At 40.4% G+C, this 20,557-nt stretch overlaps 1 protein-coding gene across 2 annotated transcripts in view; it reads left to right on the forward strand.

Moving 5' to 3' along the window:
• Positions 1-20,557, forward strand: part of EGF (epidermal growth factor) — a 70,716-nt gene extending 50,159 nt beyond the window's left edge. For both annotated transcript variants that reach the window (XM_071742696.1, XM_071742695.1), the window contains exons 15-25: positions 227-394; positions 1,118-1,267; positions 1,721-1,870; positions 2,549-2,665; positions 3,731-3,856; positions 6,225-6,344; positions 8,075-8,225; positions 9,804-9,968; positions 13,019-13,121; positions 16,285-16,387; positions 17,838-20,557. In XM_071742696.1, coding sequence (XP_071598797.1) covers positions 227-394; positions 1,118-1,267; positions 1,721-1,870; positions 2,549-2,665; positions 3,731-3,856; positions 6,225-6,344; positions 8,075-8,225; positions 9,804-9,968; positions 13,019-13,121; positions 16,285-16,387; positions 17,838-18,046 — 1,562 coding nt within the window. In that variant the 3' untranslated portion in view covers positions 18,047-20,557. The remainder of the gene's footprint in view (positions 1-226; positions 395-1,117; positions 1,268-1,720; positions 1,871-2,548; positions 2,666-3,730; positions 3,857-6,224; positions 6,345-8,074; positions 8,226-9,803; positions 9,969-13,018; positions 13,122-16,284; positions 16,388-17,837) is intronic.

A 20,557-nucleotide genomic window follows, 5' to 3' on the forward strand; every position in this document is an offset into this window, starting at 1 on the left:
AGGCAAGTGTCAGAGCCTCCTCTGCTCAGAGCATAAGTAACATGTCCATCATTCATGGACACTTTTCCTACCCCATGAGACATGGAGGTGGGGAATGGCTGTGCCACCGTGTTAGACCTGTGCACTGCTTTTGTTTTCAAGTTTGTTTTCTTTTTTTTTTTTTTTTTTTTTTTTTTTTTGTGCGTGTTCTACAGCTGTAGAAATGCAAAATCTGATTTCTTTGTAGGCCACCCTTTTCATGTAGCAGTGTTTGAGGATCATCTTTGGTTTTCTGACTGGGCCAGACCATCACTAATGAGGGTGGACAAGAAGAGCGGCCAAAACAGGGTACGTCTTCGAGGCAGCATGCTGAGACCCTCATCAATGGTTGTAGTTCATCCTTTGGCGAAACCAGGTATACTGCAAAAATTCAGCAGTCATTCCCTTCCAGCCTCCTCCTGTTCACTGAAATCAGTAGAATAGATGTCCCTGGGGAGAGGATTATCTGCTCAAAAATAGGCTCTTTAAAAGGCCGTGCGTGGTCAGACCGGCATTCGTTGAAAGCATCATCTGGGCACTGTCCCAGGAATTCTGGATATTTATGGTTATGGCCAAGAAGTGATGCTGATCAGCTGCCACGAGGCTGCCACAGTCTTTCCAATTCCTATTTCTGCAGTTTATTAGCACCCCTCACACACACAAACAGTAACAAATGACACGGAGAAAGATTTAGCAAGATTTATTAATTTTGGATCAAATAACTTGATTTTCTGTTGGTAACAATCTGCCTGTAAGGAAAAAAAAAAGTTATTCAAGAGACCATGATTGAGAGAAGGTAATCACAGGTTTTCTATGTCCTTGTAATGTTCTTTTAGAGAATCTTAGGGCTCTAAATATTAAAGGGGATATAATAAAGGAAATTAAACAAGAAAAATAGTATGTTTATTAGGTATGTGAATCTGCTCTCCTGCTAGAGGCTAGGTGATAATATCTATTCTTTATTCTGTGCATATGTTTTTAATAAAGGATAATAAAAAAGGTATCATTTTTGTCAGTCCTTATTCTTTTTCCAACTGCTTCAACTCTGTACAGCTAAAAGATGGTGTTGACTGAAGAACTTGTTGTTTTTCTGCATTAGGGGTAAATCCATGTCTTCATGAGAATGGAGGCTGTGATCAGATCTGTGAAAACAACTTTGGAGTTGTCCATTGTATGTGCCATCCAGGATTTGGGAAAACTCAAGATCAGAAAACCTGTCATGCTCTGGATGCTTCCAACACAACAGCAGGTAGAGTCCTCCAGTTCAAAAAAGAAAAGACCCTTCCCAAACCCTTAAAGATGCTGACAGATAGCAATGGAAATTTTTCACCTGCTTCTACATGATGAATAATGGTTTCTCTGAAGAATGAAAACACTGGGGTGTTTTCCTGGAACAAAAACCTGTTTTCTGATCATTGTGCTTTTCTCTTAACATATTAACAGTACGATTGGTGTGTGCAGGGCTGACAAGCAGTGTGAGCACTGAGTTCCATTCCCTGCCTTTTATATTTGAGCAAACAGACCAGCATATAGTTTTAGGAATAATTTGAGGCCAGAAACAGGCTAGGTTGGGAGGATACTGATGTTTGTTTTAAAAGGAAGCCACCGTGATTGTTGAAAAATTGATAAGTGATAGAAAATCATAAATTTAGTTAAATATAGGTTTGAATAGCCTGTATTACTTTTTTCTTCTCTTTTTCAGAAAATGTCTCTGTGCCCAAGGAGGCAGTGCCAATGCCAACACCAGAGACCTGGCTGGGGAGCACACAGAGCAGTGGGACATCCAAGGGTACAGAGAGAGGAGGAAAGCAGAAAAAGAGAATTTTGTTGATGGCTGAAATCATGGTATCAGGTAGAGTCTGATTGTCTTCCTTCACTTTACTGTGAGGCTCTGAGCAGCTTTATAGGACATAAAGAAATTATAAGCCTTTAAGGAAGAAAGTCTCAGTGTCCAGACTGCTGCCATTCATGCTCTCAACCCTCTTACAAGAAGTTGAAACTATGCAGTTATGCCAGGTAGGACTATTGGTGGTTTTTGGTTGGGTTTTTTTTTTTTTCTCCATTCACTATTTCAGCAGAAATTGATAACAATGTCCAGGTTTAGAGAACAAACATTTCTAATTTGAAGCACTCCCTTAACTTTCACAAGTATGTTAAGTTCCTCTCAACAAAAGTGCAGTGAAAACATTGAAATCTACATCTGTTACATGCCACTAAGCATCATTAAATCATGATTAAATTAGATCATTAAATTGTACAACAAGTTTTGTGTACAATATTCAGAAACCCTGATACTAAATGTCACTTAACACCATACAGGCAGAGGCAGCAGGCCAAGGATTTTTTTTTTCATTTCTTTTCATCAGTAACCCTGGAGAGCTATGTTTTTTCAAACTCTGACTGTACGTTCTGGTTTTCTTGTTAGTTTTCTGCTTGTTTGTTTGGTGGGGTTTTTTTATATATATAGTGCCTCCTTTGATCTGCCCAAATGCATCTGATGTTTGTTTTTGTTTTTGTTTTTTTGCTATAGATCAAGATGACTGCACTGCACTGGAGTGTGGTGCCAATGCAGAGTGTGTTTTGCTGGAAGATGGGGCTGTGTGCCAGTGTTTGAAAGGATTTACCAGGAAGGGGAAATTGTGCTATGGTAATTAAAGACATTAACACAGCCTTCTGGAAAACTGGGGTGTGGGGGAGAGGAAGGAAATCTATCTTTTCTCACATTGGCAGCTCTGCTGCTTCAGCCATCACAGAAAGGTCAATGGTACTCCTTGTTTTGAAAGGGATGATGAGAGCAGAGAGCATGGAAAATGAAACAGCTAATTAACACGTGCCTTATTTTCCCCTCTCTCAGGAGTGTTAGTCCTATTAATATTAACAAGCAGTAACTGGGATAGCAGGAATAAAAACATAATGTGCTTATTTGTAGAAATCACTTAGTTATAAAAGCTCAGCCCACACACATGGTAGCTGATGTATAATTTAGTAGTATGTATTAGTAAAAATGAGTACACCTGATATTATCTTTATGTAAAAGTGCTGCTCTTGTTTCTTTCTAGCACTAGAAAGAGGCTGTAACAATCAGACAGCACATTTGCACAGAGTGAACTTTAAGTTTTTGGACTTACATACAACATAAAAGGAAGCATTTTGTTTTCTCTTAAAGGCCAAGACAGGAAGGCATTAGGACCAGACCCATTTACCTTTCAGTGGCAGGAAGACTCACAGGAGTCTTTGTTGCTCTGAAAAGGAAAAAAATTGGAACACGAAATGGGTGTAATTTTTTTATCATTCAGATACCTTTTTTTTTAAGCTTATGTGTGAAAACAAAGTTTCTTTCTGAGTAGGTTTTAAGCATATAAACCTAGCTTTTAATTAGGCTCATTGCCTCCAAATGGGATTTTTTTTTTTTTTTTTTTTTTTTTTTGGAAGCAAGTGGTATTTGTGGTATCCCTAGGTCTCCAGTTGAAAATAGCTGGTTGACTGTCTCAGAACATCTCCATCACATTTCTTACCAAGAAAAGACCACAAAACTCCCTTTCTTTCCCCATTTGCTCCAGATGCACGAATGACAAGGGGCAGCATAGTCTGAGGGTGAAATTCATGATGTAGATGTTTTTATGGATTTTTGGGGGGGGATTGTTTTGTTTTTTTATTTTTTTACCTGCTGGTTTCATGGCTCCTGTGTCCTCTCTTCTCCTTTGTCTCACAGATGTCGATGAGTGTGCTGTAAATATGGACCACTGCAACAGAAATGTGTCAGGCTGTATCAACACAGAAGGGGGCTATGTCTGTAAATGCCTGGAAGGCTACACTGGAGATGGAGTCCACTGCTATGGTATGGGCAAGTAGGAGGGCTCTGCTGTGTCCTGGAAGGCTGGGGAAGAATAAATAAGCAGCAGAGATGACTTATGGTTTGGGCTCCCCGTGCATCAAGCTGTGAAGCTGTCACATAAACTGTTCTGTTTCTTTTTGAGAAATTTGCCAGGGGCATGGATCCTTAAAGTGGCTCCCCCAGACAGCTGACATTTCTAATTTCTTGCTTTTTTCATTCTTCCCTTCCTGTTTCAAGTGTGGCAAGCTCAGTAACTGATCGATATGCAACACCCATAGCTGTCAGTGGGTACTCTTCTCTGTTTGCTCTCTTTTTAGCAGCTACAGCAGGAGAGAGAGGGGGAGTGAAGGGGAGGAGGGAAGTAGAGGTGAAGCTGCAGAACTCTATTGGAAATCATTGCCATGAATATAAACGAAAGCAGGTATTGAGTGTGTCATAATACTCATCAAATAATTCCAGGTCTGTTTAATAGGCATGAGGTTCAAGGTGTTGACACTGACAACTTGAGTACATTTAGAGTCCTGTTAATAATCAGACCCACTGATTTTCCCATCTAGCTCTAATGGAAAGTCTTTAGTTCATTCCCTCCATTTCTTAATTTTTTAATCTATTTTAGCAGTAATTATGAGGGAAGATTTTCCCCCCATTATTTGACTATCACACAGTTTGTTCAGAGCTTTATGAGAGTCTTTTCTTCTCTTTTGTCCTTTCATTTTTCTTTTCTCCTTTATAGCTTAATTCAAAGTCCATTAAAATTGTCCCAGTTCTTACAAAGTCTTTACTGGGCCGTGGTTCTTCAGCAGACATAAAGATGACTGAAAAATTAAGAACAAAATAAGTGTTATGGCCAGGGTGTGGAAAATATAAGACACAGGAGTTTCAGGAAGGAATTCTGCCTACAGTGGTCAGAGTTTATATCTTTAACCTCCCCTTGACATCCCTGCACCACCTATGAAGCATTTCCCCAGGTACCCCTGGACTCTCATTGTTGGTGTTATTGTTTCTCAGCTAGAAAGATTGTGGTACCTACCACTAATACTGAAAACCAATCCATCATCTTCCTGAAGTCTTTAAAGCCAGAAGATGGCAACATATGTTTACAGAGCAGTTTATAAATGATGTAATGATGTTGTGATGTAAACAGAATTGAAACTGATTTTGGTTTTTGCTTACTTGAAATGTACTATAAAAAGCAGAAACTGGGAAATAAGTGTTTTTGTACTTCAGTTTTAGACACCTGCACAGTGTCCAGAAATGTGGTACAAGAGGATGGAATGGTAGACTACAAGATGAATTCATGTCATGTTGCTCAAATCACATATTTGGGAATGTGTTGCAACAGTTTTATTCCTGTGTTTTTGCTTTAAAAAGGGTTCAGATTTTCTTGTATTCTGTTGGGCCAGACTCTGTTAATTTTACTGTAGAAAAAAAGTCCTGGTGCTTTAAGCAACAATTTCATACAAATTGGGATGGTTAGATCTGTGATTTTGTTTCTCCAGAGCAGATCTGGCACGTGAGTTCTGCTGACAGTTCCTAAAATGAATCACAGGCTTCCAAACTCTGGGATGTGAAGGGATTTTCAAAATTCCCATCTTCAAGGTGGGTCCTCGGGCCCTTAGCACCATGGAGGTGCTGGTAGGAGCTCCCACCATGGGCTGTGCCAGAGGAGATGAGGAGGCAGAGGGTGAGGGTGTGCAGGAGGGTGAGAAATATGTTCATATATGAGGTGAGAAATATGTTTATCTCAGCCAAATACAGGTTCTGAGCCTGGAAACTCTTGTTTTAACCAGGGAGCCTCTGAGTAATTGAGTAATTCAGTAAGAGGCTCACTTCATTTAAGTATTTACACAAGCTGTAGGTTTCTAGACCTTGTCCTTCTGTCTAAACTTTTTGTCTAGACTGGACCAGGTGGGTGTTGGGTAACTCCCCACTCCCAAACCCTTCTGCTGTCTTAATGCAAGAACTTCAACTGAGAGTACCCTGGCATCCCTCTGGGCTACAAACTATGAGTACCAATGCCAAGAGAAGATAAATACTACAAATAAGTCTTTCTTAACCTCTACGGCACTTCTCTTGTTCCATGGGGAAGCTTTTTTCTTCTTTCTCCCTGGGGAGAGCTTTTGCAGTAGCAAAAAAAAAAAACAAAAAAACCAAAGAACAAAACCTCTGAGAGTCTGGGGATTACTTGGCATAGAAAGTACACTGGTTGCTTTTCTGTGATGTTTTCCATGCAGACATATTTGCAGAAGGATATTTTCCTTCTTTGGTGTTTTTCCTCACTGCCAGGAGACCATAATGCTGCAGCTTCTGCCCTTTTAAGTGATGCTCTGAGGCATTTCCTTCTTCTAACTGCAGCCTGTTTGGGTGACAGATATTGATGAGTGCAAGATGGGGTCCCACACCTGTGGAGAGAACATAACCTGTACAAATACAGAAGGAAACTTCACTTGCTCCTGTGCTGATGGTGCCTCTGGAACTGACGTCGCTTGCAGTGAGTAAATGGAGGGAGCAATTAAAATAAATTGGCCCTTAACTAAGAAATGGGCTCTGGGATAAGTTGTTATACCTGGAAATTAAGGAAACCCTGTATAGTGACACCCTGGGCTTGTGAATCCTTTTAGTATTGCTTTAGGAGACTGTTTTGCAATGGGGTAAGGAGCTCAGCTCTGAGTTTAGTTTTGAAATTATCTATATTGAGGCTCAGTGCTCATTTTTACTTCTAATGGTCTTTACAATCAACAGCAGAAGCAAATGATTCTTGGAGGTAATATTTTTGGAGGTGATTTCAAACTTTCTGTGTCTTCTTTCCCTCTGCAGAAGGCTAGCATTAAAAAAAAGGCACATAAATTATCTACCCATCTAATTCTTCAGAATAAACTCATCTTTCAGATCCAGTGGATAATTCTCTAAAAGGGCTCTGAAACTCTTTAGAATATCTGGTTAAAAGTTAAATGAAAGGAGCTGCTGAAGGTTCAGCACTAGTGACTCTCTGGGCTGTGTTTCAGGGTCTCAGTGTGACATCCACCTTTGTGAAGGTGTGGGGCTGAGTGACTAATTGTCTTGCTCTGTGTCATCTTTCTTTTTTGGGCAGAATTTTATTCCAGACCAAGTGACTGATGATGGAGTAACACTGTGTGTTTTTCAGAGTTCTGTTTCTGCAGAAAAATGGAAGGAAATTATGGCTTTTAAAAGCAGAACACTTATCAGGACCTGCACCCCGTTTTCAGTTACTTAGGTTTTCAGTGGTTTCACTTGGGAAATTATGATTTTAAGTGCCACGTGACTTGGAAGTGATGCCTTCTGGGTCCCCCAGCTGCAAATCTGACCACATTTTCAAGTGTGTCTTAGTTCTTTGTCTAATAAGCTCTTTAGCAAGCTGAAATTTTCTTTGCAGAGTGCAGCCACACCTGGAGTTCACTAAAATCATGCAGCCCTTTCCATTCAGCCTCTTTGCCACAGCAGTTCTCCTGCAAATGAAATTTTAAAAAACAAATGTCACTGAAGGTCATGTTGCCATAAAACTGATCCCATGTATGTATGAGAGCCATTAAAAGCATTTCTGCTGGACCATCCTGCAAAAATTTCTTTTTCATGTGGATGTTTGGTTCTGACCTATAGATATGGGGTAGCATCAAAGCAGGGAAGAAAGCACCTCTTATCTTTTAGGGCAAATCTGCACTGTAGGTAGCCTGAAACAATAAAAAATGCCATCTGCAGTCAACTGAGTGGAAGCAGAGGAGAAATAATCTGCATAAGAATGACAAGAGTTGGGTGAAAACTTTTTGCTCTGAGATCCAAGTGCATGAAATTGAGTCGCACTTCACCTTTACATCTGGCTCTGGTGCTTCATGCACAGCAGAGATTTGCTTGGCCTTAAAAGCTGCCTAGGTGGAAAAAATCATGGAAGTGTAAGTAATAGAGAGTCACTGCAGTTTTTCTGTACTTGCACATCTGAACAGACAGAGTGCAGCTGATCCCCCGTGGGTCTTTCATTGCAAATCTAGAATCCAGCATATTTAGTATTGTGCTCTAAAGCTCTGACAAGTAAAATCTGACAGAATCTGACAAGTAAAATAACAGAATAGGTAAAACATGAGTAACTGTTCAAAATAATAAATTTTTACCTACTTTCCTATCCCCAAGTTCTAGAACTCTCTTGTGTGATGGCGTTGTCAGCGTGGCCAAAAGTTTGAGACATCCCTGTGAAATCCTCTGTTTCAGAATCTACTGTGCCCCCCACTGTTGTCAGCACTGAGCACTCCACACCCCCTGTGCAAGGTGATTCAGGAGGATGCCCTCCTTCCTACGAGTCCTACTGCCTCCACGGGGGAGTCTGCAATTATGTTGCTGACCTAGAGGACTATGCCTGCAAGTAAGTACTGAAATTTGGGTTGTCTGGGCTGATCAAGAGGTATCCTTAAGGATTAGTTGAGCTCCTGGAAGTGTTTATCCATAAATTATCTGTTGATCACTCATGACAGCAGTTACCATTAGACACTACTCTTTTTCTTCTAAGTAATCACTGCAAGTTTTTGTGAGTGGTCACTCCATTTAAACCTCCTGCAATTAAGAGGAGGATTGGATTTGGCTTCTGAGCACTCAATTCTCTTGAAGTGATTAACTTCTCCTGCCCCTATGAAAGGAGTGCTTGCTTTTTCTCTTGTACACATCATGCCTATTTGTACCTCCCTGTGAGAATCCATGGAGGTGGGAGCTGTTTAAAAAATTAAGGAGAAACCAATGCTTAGCCATGTTCTTGGGGAGCAGGTTGCCATTCTGACATTGCTGAATCCTCACTAGATGGCAGCATTCATTCATCTGGGCTGGAGCAAATTAAATGCCAAAACCAAGTCAAAGGAAAATGTTATCTATTAAAAATACCTAGCAAAAAATCACATAAAGTGTGATTTGTATTTTAATTGATAAAAGATACACTAGAAAGTGGGTCTTCTAGCTTGTTTGGAACTTACTGTGGTCTTAGATGAAAAATGAGCATTTTTCTGCCTTCACACCTATATGCATCCTAATTTGTGGCAGAATGTGGATGATTGTGCTTGATTCAATATTGAATGGTGCTGTGAAATTATCAGGACATTAGGCAGAAGCTGCTTCAAGTCAAATCCTGCTTCTTTTTCTCATTTGACTGCCTCTTCGACTTTAATAAAACCAGACCAATAAGAATTGTGAGAAGGATTTGAGTCTACATTGCTGAGAGGCTGTTGTGACTTGAGTAGACTTTTTTTTTATGTTTATTATTTTTCTTTTTGTGTCTCTCACCTTGAACAGTAAAACTGGGCAGGGTTTTTTTTATGTGTTTCTCACTTTCTAGACATTTTTCTTTGGAAATTTCATGCACTGATATTTCCATATTGGGTTTTACAGTGGTATTAAAAAACCCACCACAAATTAACAAAAACTGCCTACAGAAGTTTGCATTATAAATAAATGATGGCAGTAGTTCTAAACCACAAGAGGTGTTTTTTTAAAACACTTTAATTTATCTTTTATTTTAAAGTAAGGATTCAGATTAAAATTTGATTCCCTTGACCAGATCACCCTGAAAATACTACTAAATGCTGTACTGTGTATTTCAAAGAAAGGGAAGCTTGCTGCTGGAAACAGTTACGTGGAAAATCTTAGGGAAACAGTACTCACACAGCAGGACTTAAGAGAAAATTATTTTTTCTGTTCTTTACCCGTTAGAATCTGGAAATGATAATCTCACTGTATAATTCTCTGGCTTTACAGTGAAAAAATTTGAATTCTGCAGGTTTTGACAGCTGTTCCTTTAAAGTCATTTTCTCTTCACCACTGCTAAATTCAACCAGATCTTTCCATAGCGGTTGCCAATGGTAAATTAATAGAGAAGGTGCATGAAGTGACAATGTGGTTTTTTTTTTTTCCTCTGCTAAATCACTAATTACAAGGTGTGCTCCCTTCTTTTTGGCAGCTGTGTGATGGGCTACGTTGGGGAGAGGTGCCAGTTCAGTGACCTGGAGTGGTGGGAGCAGCAGCACGCCGAGAGGGTGAAGATGCAGAACGTGGTGATTGCAGTGTGCATAGCAGCACTGCTCCTCCTGCTGCTTCTGGGCTTCCTGCTCACCTACTGTCACAGGTACTGCTTCCAAAGCCACGCTGGGAATGTGGGAAAGCTGCTGGCTTTAAGAAATGGGTGATGGCAACCACAAATGGGTGATGGCAACCACAAATGGGTGATGGCAACGAACCTGAGCTGCTCCTCGGCTGGGGAAAGTTGCCAGATCTTCCCTGCAACTGGTTTGCTGTTCAGTAATTGGATCTCTGGGTAATTCAGAAAGTTCTGGCATGTGCCTGGCCTGCAGTACTAACATTGAGTGAGTCTGGGGGGGAAGAACAGACCTGACCACATTTGGGGAGGAGCCACGGTTGGTCTTGATGAGAAAGTTCAGGATCCTGCTATTTACTTCTTCCTTGCTTTCCCTTAAGAGCTCCAGATGTCTACAGCTATCACAGCAGGGTTTAGCTCTTCTCTGCTGGCTATCCCATGAGTTTGGTTTTGCTTCCCTTTCAGTGTAGAGGGGAACCTGAAATTTTCTATGCCATTGAGAAAAGCAGCATACTAACCTTCCAATGCCCAGCTTCCTCAGTGATGCCTCCAGCAATGAATGTAAAACCAGTTTTCCTGCCAGAAGAAAGAGTAAAATCAGGGATGTGAGCCTAAGGCACAACATTTGTAAAAGTTCTCCCTGGCATTTTCCACAGCTGTCATGAATTGCACAGGTTTGGGGTTCTCATGACAAGAAGAATCCCTACAATCACTATTTAAGAATTCAGTATGATGCAAAATTAAGTGTCATCAGTGTCCCTTGGAATGGGAAGCATTCAGCATTTAGTAAGTTACAGTCTTTTGGCCGTGGCCTTGGCAGATAACTGTTCTCAGAGGCTCTTGTTTAAATGCATGTGTATATTTAAAAGTAAACATGCAAGAAACCAGGCAGAAGCCAAATCAAGTCTCCTGCTGCATGTCACCTTGCCCTCTGTGTGCAGGAGATCTGTTTGTGGTTTAGGCTATTTTTAATATTAGGCTCTCCTAGATAGGCTACATCAGAAGTTAAGTATGGAAGCTAATATTTTCCATCCTTGTTTAATGGCTCCTAACATATTTAGCCCATAAAAGTTGAGAAGCTGCCAAGTTTATTTTCTTCATTAAAAAAATGTAGTATGGTAGACATCCACAGTTAAAGCCAAGTGCAGCCTGGTTCATTCTCATGACCTGGGATTCAGAAGTTAATCTTTGAATCAGAAGGAATGATGCAGACAGGATAGACAGATTGTGAGATTCTTAGTTTCTCATGTAAGTCATATAAACTGGAACAGATTGTCCAGGGAAGTCGAGGATTGTGAGACCCTGGCACAGGTTGCACAAGGAAATTGTGGCTGCCCCTTCCCTGGAAGTGTCCAAGGCCAGGTTGGATGGGGCTTGGAGCAACCTGGGCTGCTGGGAGGGTTGGATTTAGGTGATCTTTAAGGTCCAGTCTATGTTTTGATGAAACTGCCCTGAAAAACCAGCCAGAATGTGGCTGCTTTTAAGGTGTGAAGCTATTAATTCTCTTCCTTTCCTCTCTCTTGGTCATTTCTCCCTGATTTACCTTTTTTTTTTTCCCTTGCCAAAAGCTTTGGATCAATATAACTATTTACCTTGACAGCAAGTTTTCTATGACATGGCTGAATTTGCACTGCAGGTATTACAAGCCTAACTAGATCATAATGAAACCACTAACCTAAAATCCCTGTGTATCTGGAGTGAGGAAACCTCTGCTTGGGTTTAAAATGCTATAGTTTTTTCATGTAATTTACTGTGTTTTGAAATGTACCAATTCATAGCAATAGTCCTGTAAAACTGAGAAAATTGAGACACTTGCCTCCTTCTAATTGGAAGAAACAAAGTTGTGTGTCTACCCTTGCCAAATAGAAAAATGGAAGCCAAGAATACCAAAGTCCTGTGCTGGTTTGTTCACTGACTGTAGGCTGCTGAAAAGCATTGTGTTATTCTTTGAATATCTTTGAATCCATATGAACATGTTCTAGAGACTCTGGGAAGGAAATTGGTTGTAGAGAGAGGTCTTAGACCTTTCTAGCAAAAAGCAAATTTTATTTACATTGTATTTGCATGAGGGGAGAAAGATATAATTATGGCAGAGGTACTTTCCCAGTTCTGTATGTGATACAGAAATAAAAGGAAAATGCCTATTTTCTTTAGTACATATCTATAAAATTTCATTTAAAAGAGGTAAAGTCCAAAGGCATTATAACTTGAGACTCCTGAAATCTGAAGAGTGTAACATTAATTTCTGTGGAGGAGAAAAAATTGTGTGTGCAAAGTCAGTAAAGATGCACTGACTTGGATCTCAAGGAGTTTAAATGAGCTCTTTTTCTTATGATCATGTATTCTATGTTCAGGTCTATATATGGTCTATGTTCAGGGCTTTTAATATGGCTTTATATGTGATTGCTGATTAACTGCAATTCTAAATTTCTGAATTATTTTTTTATTTAAAAATTTAAAATATTAAAAATTGTATATTAAAATAGTTATTTTGAAACTAACCACTTAAAAACCCTAATTGTTTGTATCCTTTTCCAGCTCCAGGCTATACTCCTGGCTTTGTTTCCCCTTGAGCTATTTGTTTTCCCCATGCATTTTCCTGGAAATGTCTTGGTTCCAAGCTTTGATTTTGTTTACATCATAGTAATGAATGAAATTGTTGCTTCCATAAATGATGCAGATGAATGCAGAAGAGACTTCCATAACTGTAATTATCAATGCTGCACAACAACACAGCCAAATTCACACACATGGTACTTTCTGAAACCTAAATATAAGAGATACCCATCATAAATAGAATAATACAAGAAAATGAAAAGGGAAAGTTAAAAACCCTTTTTTTTTTTTTAGTGGATGAGCCTTTACAGATGGCACATAAAAACTAACATTTGTTCACTTCTTACTGACTTTCTTTCTACCAAGCTCTTTTAAACAACCATGTAGTAATTCAGAGCAAGAGACCCTTTCAAACCAATGAAAGAAAAAACCCACAGCATCCCTCCTGTATATACATATAAAATAATGGGTGAAAGAAAGCAGCATCTGTTCCTCAATTTGTTTCTTTTTTTTTTCTGTTGCAGAAGTCAAAACTTGTATAAGAAGAATCTCTATGCTGAAGTGGTAGGAGATGGCAGCAGCCGTGCTGACAGTGAGAACGTGACACCTACCAGCAACAAGTCTCGGGTAACTGCAGCAATGTGGAGTGGAAAGGGAAGAAGGAAGGATCAAAGAGTGTTAGGGATCCACTTGAGATTATCCATCAAATAATTCACATCTTAAATATATTAAATAACTGCTCGAGTCATCAAGTGCTTTGCTGTGAACCCTAGTTCATCTTACCTCATTGTTATCCCTGAAAGTTCACAGCTGCCTGGATGTCTTGCAACCATTAGCCAGTGTTATTGTTAGCTTTGAACACAACAGTTGAGGGACTGTGTTCTAAATTAAGGAAATGGCAATGTGATGACATGGCATATCACAGAATTATTCTCACAGGAAAATATGCCCTCCCTAAGAAAAGGCTCCTTAGAAGCCAAGTGTTGCGTGTGCTACATGAGATGTGCTTTATTTTGAGGGGCTGATGAAATGAAATGTCTTTGTGTTAGAGGCTGCTGCCTTTTCAAGGGAACAACCAGGACATTAACAGGCAGTTTTATACTGGTGTAGGTAGAATTGATGTGGCCACAGTGGCCCGTTTCTGTTGTAATTTTTGAATCTGGCTCCATAAAAATCTGATCTAAGTACCTGGTTCTCACTGGCATTAAAATCCCATGGCACTGCTGAGGGAGCAGTCAAAACCTGGAACTGGCAAAAGTGAAACAGTGGCATCTGTGGCTACTTCTGTGCCCAGTCTGAGACTCCTTTCTCAGAATGGCATAACTTGGCCCGAGTTTTACCTTTTTACTGGGATAACTGCACATGTTTTCTTAGTATAGGTACTACTGCAAGGTTTTAAAGCCTTCCATGTCCCACTGTGGTACAAAGTAGAAGAATTGTGTGCATAATAATCATGGTCACAAAAGAATTTGACTTTAAATGGCCTGCAGTTTGACTGTGATCCAAATCTTTGAGTCCAGAAAGAGATGAGTTTGTTCTACTTGAGAGCCTGTTTGAGAAGCTGAACATCATCGAATTTTGTAGCACAAATCCAAAGATTTTTTAATCAATGTGAAGAGGCCTGGAAAATTATTTAGATTGAGTGTCTGGCAGGATTTATGAGTGGGTAGTCATTGAAGCACATTCTTAAACATATGTTGACTTGACCCTGGTTACAAGATACTGTCCTTAGCTGGTCAGCTCCATACTCTTGTGGACCTTTTATTCCCAGCAGTTTGCTTCTCCAGGTAGTGGGCAGCAAACGTGCTGAACTGCAGTGATGCCACCACTTGTTCACAGCAGAGACAAAAAGCACAGCTTGCAAAATATATGAGGCTGGGAATATTTGTTGGAGTTGAGAACAGGCTCATTGGTTGGGAGCAATGCTCCAGGATGCCTGCAGCTCCTCAGCTCTATCCCCACTTGGTGTTGTCCCCACAGTTAATGCCAGGAAATGCTATTTTTGCAGAATAGAGGACCAATTTGTCAGCTAAGCAATTGGCTGAATCAACAGAAACAACCAACTCATCTGTTACACACTCATGTTAAATTTCACTATGGATTCTTTGGCAGGGAGACATCAAGTACATTAATAAATTAATTTATTGCAAATGACTTGTTGCAGGCTGCAAGAGGAAATCACTGAACAATTGCTAATTATTGCTGCTTACATAGTAATGGATTCCTGTGGTTTCATGCATGGTATTTTCTCTGTGCTGATGTAGCCACTGAGTGTTATATTCACTGGGGCTTCATGCATGCATGCACCATAGAGACTCTAGAGCTGCCAAAAAGGCAGCAGGAACTTTCTGCTGTTGAGTTCAAGTGGATTACTGGGGAGCTTTATGGAAAAAAAAGAGATTATACTACACTGGGGACAGAAAACTCCACAGTACCTGAGCCCGTGAATTACTGGAAAAGGTTCTTGGGTGCTACTGATATCCACAGCAGTAATAATTCTAGTGCAGAACTTTATTTAGGGACTGGATGGTGTGTATGGAGTAACTGCAGAGAGCTTATGAAACCCACTTGCCTTGCAGCCCACAGTGCTACTGCTCATTTGTGAGGCTGTGGAGAAGGAAGCACAAAGTCTTTCTTGCTCTTGCCACTCTACTTTAATGTAGAAGATAATGAGCTTTTACTCCATCACCCCTATTAAACACCATTTGTTGTGGTACAGAAACCATACCTGTACATTACCCAAATGCCTTTCAATTTTCCCTTCTATTCTGCCAGTTGAGGCTACATTTAGCTGAGGGTATGCCTGGTAATTTTTTTCACATTGATATTAGAGTTCAGTAATTTGGGCTGGGTTTGTCTAGGGATATATAAGCCTTGGTAAACTTCTGCACGTGCCTGAATTTTTGGGCTATTCTGAGACTTTTCACCCATCAAGTGTTCTGCTTTTCACAGTCAAAGATATTTTGCAGAACTCTGTGCAGATGAGTCTCCTCCAGGGGTCTGTCACATGTGGCTTAACAGCTGTAAGCCTCCAGATTTCATGTAAATGAAGTGATGCCTAAATAGTCACACCTGCTACATCTGTGATCTGTCTGCCAAATATCCACCTGGCAAGAATCTGTCAGTCCTTCTGTTGGAACGTCTAATTCAGAGATATCTTTCTCTTCTCCATTTGAAAATCTCCATTTTGCTGGATTTCCCTCTGTCTCTCTATACTATTTCAGCAGAGTGCTTCACACTGATTTCCTCTATTCCTGTTTTTTTCTGTTTTCCCCCTTGTCTTTTCACATGCTCCCCCAGAGGGCCCCACCTTCTCTTTCCGAGGTGTCCCTTTGACTGTCACCATGGGATGATGGAATCACACGCCCTAGGTGGTGCTAAGGGCTGGAAAGGAATGTTTGCTCCTTTCCCTGTGCCTGACAGGGTTTCCTGCTCTCTGCTTGTGAGGTTCTCTTACACTTTAGGTGGCCCTCAGTACTGTAGAGAGGTTTGGTGTTCATGCACTTTTGCTCTTGCATCTTAAAGGTTGATTCACAAGGCAAGAGTTTGGGTTGTTCTTTATTAGACTGGGACTGCACTCTTTCCAAAGAAAGACCAAAGCTGTCATCAACTCTAATGTTTAATTATCTGCAGGGGAAGGGTCATTCCAGAAGCCAGGATGACTTTTTTTTCCCCCTGCTGTGGTTGGAGTGTGTGGCCCTTCTGGTTTGCCTCTTGGGTTTCAGAAATCCGGTTCATTTTTTATTAACATGGGCTCTGTCTCTTTTGTGCACACTGAATGTCTTTGCAGTTTGTGGTTGTTCAGGAGTGCAGCAGATCTCTGGAGGCTCAAGGGGTTGATCTAATTGAGTGTGAGACAACAGATCCTCATCCTGCCTGTCCTTCAGAATATGGTGAGTAGGATTTCCTTCCTTATGAGATCTCTCCTCAGCCTTGTAACAGCAGGAGCTGGTAGAAGAGGAATCAAAATTCTGTTTCTGACCTGTTTATAGCTACTGTGCCATATATTGCTGTGAAGAGACCATTCCATCCTTCACTTCAAAGATTACTCACAAGAAATTACCCTGCCAGAGTTCTTTCACACCTATAAGGAGCCAGATGCTTCTCCTGATAGTAATTTTTGCATTTATATAGAACCTCACAGGTTTGTTTCATAGCAAGTGATTTATGCCCATCATAATGGTGGGGAATGTATATCCATGGAAGTACACATACCCACTTCAACATTCCTTATTTATTCAGGCAGGATAATTGACATGGTATGAGGAGTGCAAGTCTCCCCAGAAATCTTTAGCAACTACAGTTCTGCACTAAACAGCACTACAGTTCTGCAATTTTTTTTCATTAAACAAGGTGTTTGCCTGCTTGGGGAGATCCATGAGGGAGAAATGCCCACCATCCCTGGTGCAAAGGCAGCAGAGGCACACAAATGACTTCCAGGGTCCAAAGATTTTCACCTAGACCACTGAATTTTAGGAAAATCTGTCTTACAGATGGCAAGTGAATCTCCTAATTGCTCAGGTGGTGAGAAACTATAGTGAAAGACTGATATCCTTAACCATTTGTCTTATTAACCATATGCACCTCCTGACTACAGAAGTTACTGGAGAACCCTGTTTGCATCACTTTTAGAAAAATGCAAACCCGTATGTTTGGGCAGGAATGGGCAAGGAATATTGCAAGATTTTAAAAATGACCATTCCTGTCCTTACACATTTGTTGGGAAGTCACTTTATTCATCAGTAGAAAGAATGCCTCACATTTATTTGGTTGGACTAACATTGTGAACATGTGCAGAACTGCAGTGTCCATGAAGGAGGACTCGTGTTTCCCATTAGGAAGCTCTGTTTTAACTTTTATCAGATGCAGCCATTGGAACAGAAATTTCTCATGACAGGTGTCTAATTGTTTCCCAGTTGAAAATTTTAACAAAAGTGGTCAAACCATTACACACAAGGCTGGGAAATAATGTGATGTTTTTCTAACATGTTAAAGAAATATCTAATACCATGCCAGTGAATAATTCTAAGATCTTTTGACTCTGGAGCGAGGGTTTTAATTTTGCTAGGAGGGTGGTTTTCCTGTCCCAGACATGCATTATCCCTGTTCTTGTATATTAAAACTGAAAGCCATGAAGTTTCCCTAGGACAAGTAATTTCTTAAAACCTGGACCAAGTTTTTGGCTTTGCCTCATTTTTTGCTACTTTGACGTGAATTGGTTTTGTAATTTTCTGAGCTCAGTCTTCTGCTTTCCTCTCTCAAAGCTGGCATTAACTTTCTTTTAAACAAATTACTGTGAAGGTTGTTAAATAGCTTTCAGTAATATATATCAATTTTTTCCAGTGGAAGAGCAGCCTGTAACATACAACAAAGCAGAAGAGGAGCAAGAGCAAGGCTGTCAACGAGAGGTTCCTGCTGGTGAGAAATTGTCCCAGACCACTGGAGTGGCAAAGTGTCCTCCTCAGGTTCCCTGGAGCATCCATCCCAAGCCCCTGCTGGAAAGGGAGCCCTGTGAGCTTGTCCCAGCCAACCTGCTGATGCAGCCAGACTAGAAGCAGCCTGGGTTTGAGTAGGAAAAAAAGGAAGGATGAAGTCAGTAGAGAATGGGAACTCGTGAAAAACTGAAGCCACCTTCATTTTTTTCATTAAAAACTCCTCTAGAAAAAACAAAAACAAACCCAACACAAATCAAAGCAGAACAGAGAAGTCCTTGCCACTTCTGTGTCATCTTGGCTTGGAAGGATTACTGTGAGTAATGTGTTAGCAATGAGTACTCTCTAAGTGTCACTTTTAAGGGACACCCCTGATATCTTCATTCACTGCCTGCTAAAAGGACATTGAGGGGAAACCTGATTAGTGGGGGATTTGTCAGAGAGAAGTATTTTCTAATGGTGTTCACTTCAAGTAGTGGTCCTCATGCACACACACACAGCAGAGACCAGAAAACTGCCCAGGAATAGGGCCACGAGCACAACTGTGGAGAAACTGGAATGGAAGATGATGCAGAAAAATCAGTTAAAACTGAATCTTTTTGTTAAAATGTTGTTCATGGACACTTTAAGCCTCTTCTCAGCAATGCTGTCAGGGCAGTGTAACTTCTGGGACTTCACCAGAGATGTTCTTGTATTTGCTTCAGAAAGTGAGCACCAAGTGGGGTCCTGCTTTTCTCAGGTTTGGGGGGGCTGGAGACTTGTTTGTGAGCACATAGAAATAGTGATTGTCATGGCTGTGAAGTGAGAGGTAACATTTGAGGAGAAAGGCAATTATTCCATTAAATTTTCTGGTCTTCAGAGCACTCCAGGATTGTTTCTGAACTGAGGCAGTGGTCTTCTTTCAGCCCTCTGAGGAAGCTGAACTGAAGTGTGGCTGACAGCAAAACCTGGTCCATTTTACAGGACTCGGTGTGGGGAAGGAGGTCCAGCCAGTTCCTGCTCCAAAAGTACAGGAGAATTGGGACAAATAAAAAAAACACCTCAGTTTTCACTGCCTTCTATGTGACTGAGTTGTGCTGCCTGATAAAATCTGTGGGATCAATTGGAAAAAAAATATTTCCTGTAACTGACTTTCTAATATCTATAGTTCCCTTCTAGTTATTTACTAAGAACTAACTCCTTACACAGCTGTGTTCTATACAAAGTTGTAGCTTAGTTGTTTATCATCTCAAGTGATTTTCACCACTGGTCTTGACTCCTTAAGGCTGTTTTCAGAAGGTTTTGGAATTGGTTTTATCCATAGAAAGTCACCTGATGTTTTTTGCTGTTCCAGAATGACAACTTGATTAGCTTGCTGAGATAATTACTGGTTTTTGGAATACCTGCAAGGAAAGAAAAGAGAAAATGAGATCTTGTTCTTAATACAGAGCAAAAGTGTTTGAAAAATTACCCAGAAACTTCCTTTCTTTTCTGACACCTCTTACAATAGAAACTTTGTGTGTAGGTCTTGGTCTGATAATACACACACTGCTTTGGAGTTCAGTGTGCTCCAGCTATACTTCTGGAAGTCAAAATTCACCCTGAGGTGGTGAAACACTGCCACAGGCTGCCCAAGGAAGTTGTGGCTGCCCCCTCCCTAGAAGTGTTCTCTGAAATCTATAAATCAGCTAAAACTAATAAAGTTTAAATTGTAGGGCATCTCTCAGTCCTCTTTGAAGCCTCCTGCTCTAACTATTGGACACTTTCTTTAAATTCCACTGCAATGCCTACCACTAATGTTCCTTGTAATTCGTTAGCTGGCAAATAGTAGTAATTTGTGTGCTTACATCCTGATTTTTGGATTTTTCTCTAGAATCCTGCCAGGCAGGTATGGCATATACATTTGGTTACCAAGTCTCTAGACCAATGATGGGAAAGAGTACAGAAAGAGTCTTACTTCTCTTCCAAAAGAGTTATACACTAAAGTAACTTTGTGGAGTCAGTTCTGATTTATGTAGTCCAAGGTGTCTGAATGACAATAAATATGATGCTCTGTTTTGTAGAGAGTTGTCACTTATTTGTTTATCTGCTGATTTTTTTTGCTAGTGGCTTTGAATTGCTGGGTCTGTTTTCTAATCACATCAGTTCTAAATTCAGAAGAAATTTGTAAAATAGGTGTTTCCAGAGATCTGTTGGAACCAGTAGCAATGAAGACATTCTCTTGTGTGAATGGCAACAAGGGTGCTTCCATGGAAAAAAGTAGTTGAGGAGAGCTGGCATTCTAAACTGTGTCCAGGAGAGGGCAAGTACTGAGCTGAACCATCATTATTTGGTAGACTCTATTTTAAGTTCAATATAGTTTAATTTCATTAATATTGTGAAAAGCATGTAGTTTGGATTCCCTGGTCTTTCACAGTTGGTCACTGATCTTGTGTGTTTTGATGGGAAGAGGGTTCAGCTTTAAAGGCCCTGATCAGTAAAACATTTCATTTCCATGAGAGCTAGACAGTAAAATTTCTTCAGTCCCTACACTTTGGTTATCTCTGGTGAAATATGTTTGTGTGCTGAAAATGGAAGTGTTGTGTTGAATGGCAGCCAACATTTAATTGGAGCTTTCCCCATTCAAAGGAAATAAAGATTTGTAATTTTGAA

The sequence above is a fragment of the Heliangelus exortis genome, chromosome 4, assembly GCF_036169615.1.
Source record: "Heliangelus exortis chromosome 4, bHelExo1.hap1, whole genome shotgun sequence".
In the NCBI taxonomy this organism is placed as follows: Eukaryota; Metazoa; Chordata; class Aves; order Apodiformes; family Trochilidae; genus Heliangelus; species Heliangelus exortis.